This window comes from Meleagris gallopavo, unplaced genomic scaffold, assembly GCF_000146605.3.
Source record: "Meleagris gallopavo isolate NT-WF06-2002-E0010 breed Aviagen turkey brand Nicholas breeding stock unplaced genomic scaffold, Turkey_5.1 ChrUn_random_7180001882046, whole genome shotgun sequence".
NCBI classification, from domain to species: domain Eukaryota; kingdom Metazoa; phylum Chordata; class Aves; order Galliformes; family Phasianidae; genus Meleagris; species Meleagris gallopavo.
This window is the reverse complement of record NW_011146215.1, coordinates 1-481: the sequence shown is the minus strand read 5'-3', so window position 1 is coordinate 481 and position 481 is coordinate 1. Positions and strand designations below refer to the sequence as shown.

The 481-nt window shown below is 68.0% G+C and overlaps 1 protein-coding gene across 1 annotated transcript in view; it reads left to right on the top strand.

The window, feature by feature from the left end:
• The window catches only part of LOC104916311 (copine-8-like), a gene marked incomplete at both ends in the record, with an annotated part of 829 nt that extends 354 nt beyond the window's left edge, over positions 1 to 475 (top strand). The window contains one exon of the mRNA XM_010727362.2: positions 302 to 475. Coding sequence (XP_010725664.2) covers positions 302 to 475 — 174 coding nt within the window. The remainder of the gene's footprint in view (positions 1 to 301) is intronic.
• Positions 476 to 481: the final 6 nt, after the last annotated feature.

Genomic DNA, 481 nt, shown 5'->3' with positions numbered 1-481 from the left:
CTGCAGCCCCCTCCCAATAGCAGCGGGATTGGGTGCCACTGCTGCTCCCAGTGTGGGGATGGGATGGGTGGGGTAGGGGTGCGCTGGGGTGCAGTGGGGGTGGGGGTGGTACAGCAGGAGGGGGGGATGCTGGGACCGGGGGAGACGCAGAGGGACGTGGGGGAAGGAGGGGATCGTGGCGTGGAGGTGCAGCGGGACACGGAGTAATCCGGGCCATGGGGGAAGGCAGCGAGATATGGGGACACAGGGGACAGGGTTAGGGGGACCCAAAGTCCCCATCCTGTGCCTCCCCTCCCCCCAGTTCGTCCCATTCCGTGACTACACGGACCGGGGGGGCAGCCAGGTGCTGAGCATGGCGCGCCTGGCCAAGGACGTGCTGGCTGAGATCCCCGAGCAGTTCATCTCCTACATGAAGGCTCACGGCATCAAACCTCAGCCTGCACCCCCCAGCCCCCGAACCCCCCGGACCCCCACCGCCCAC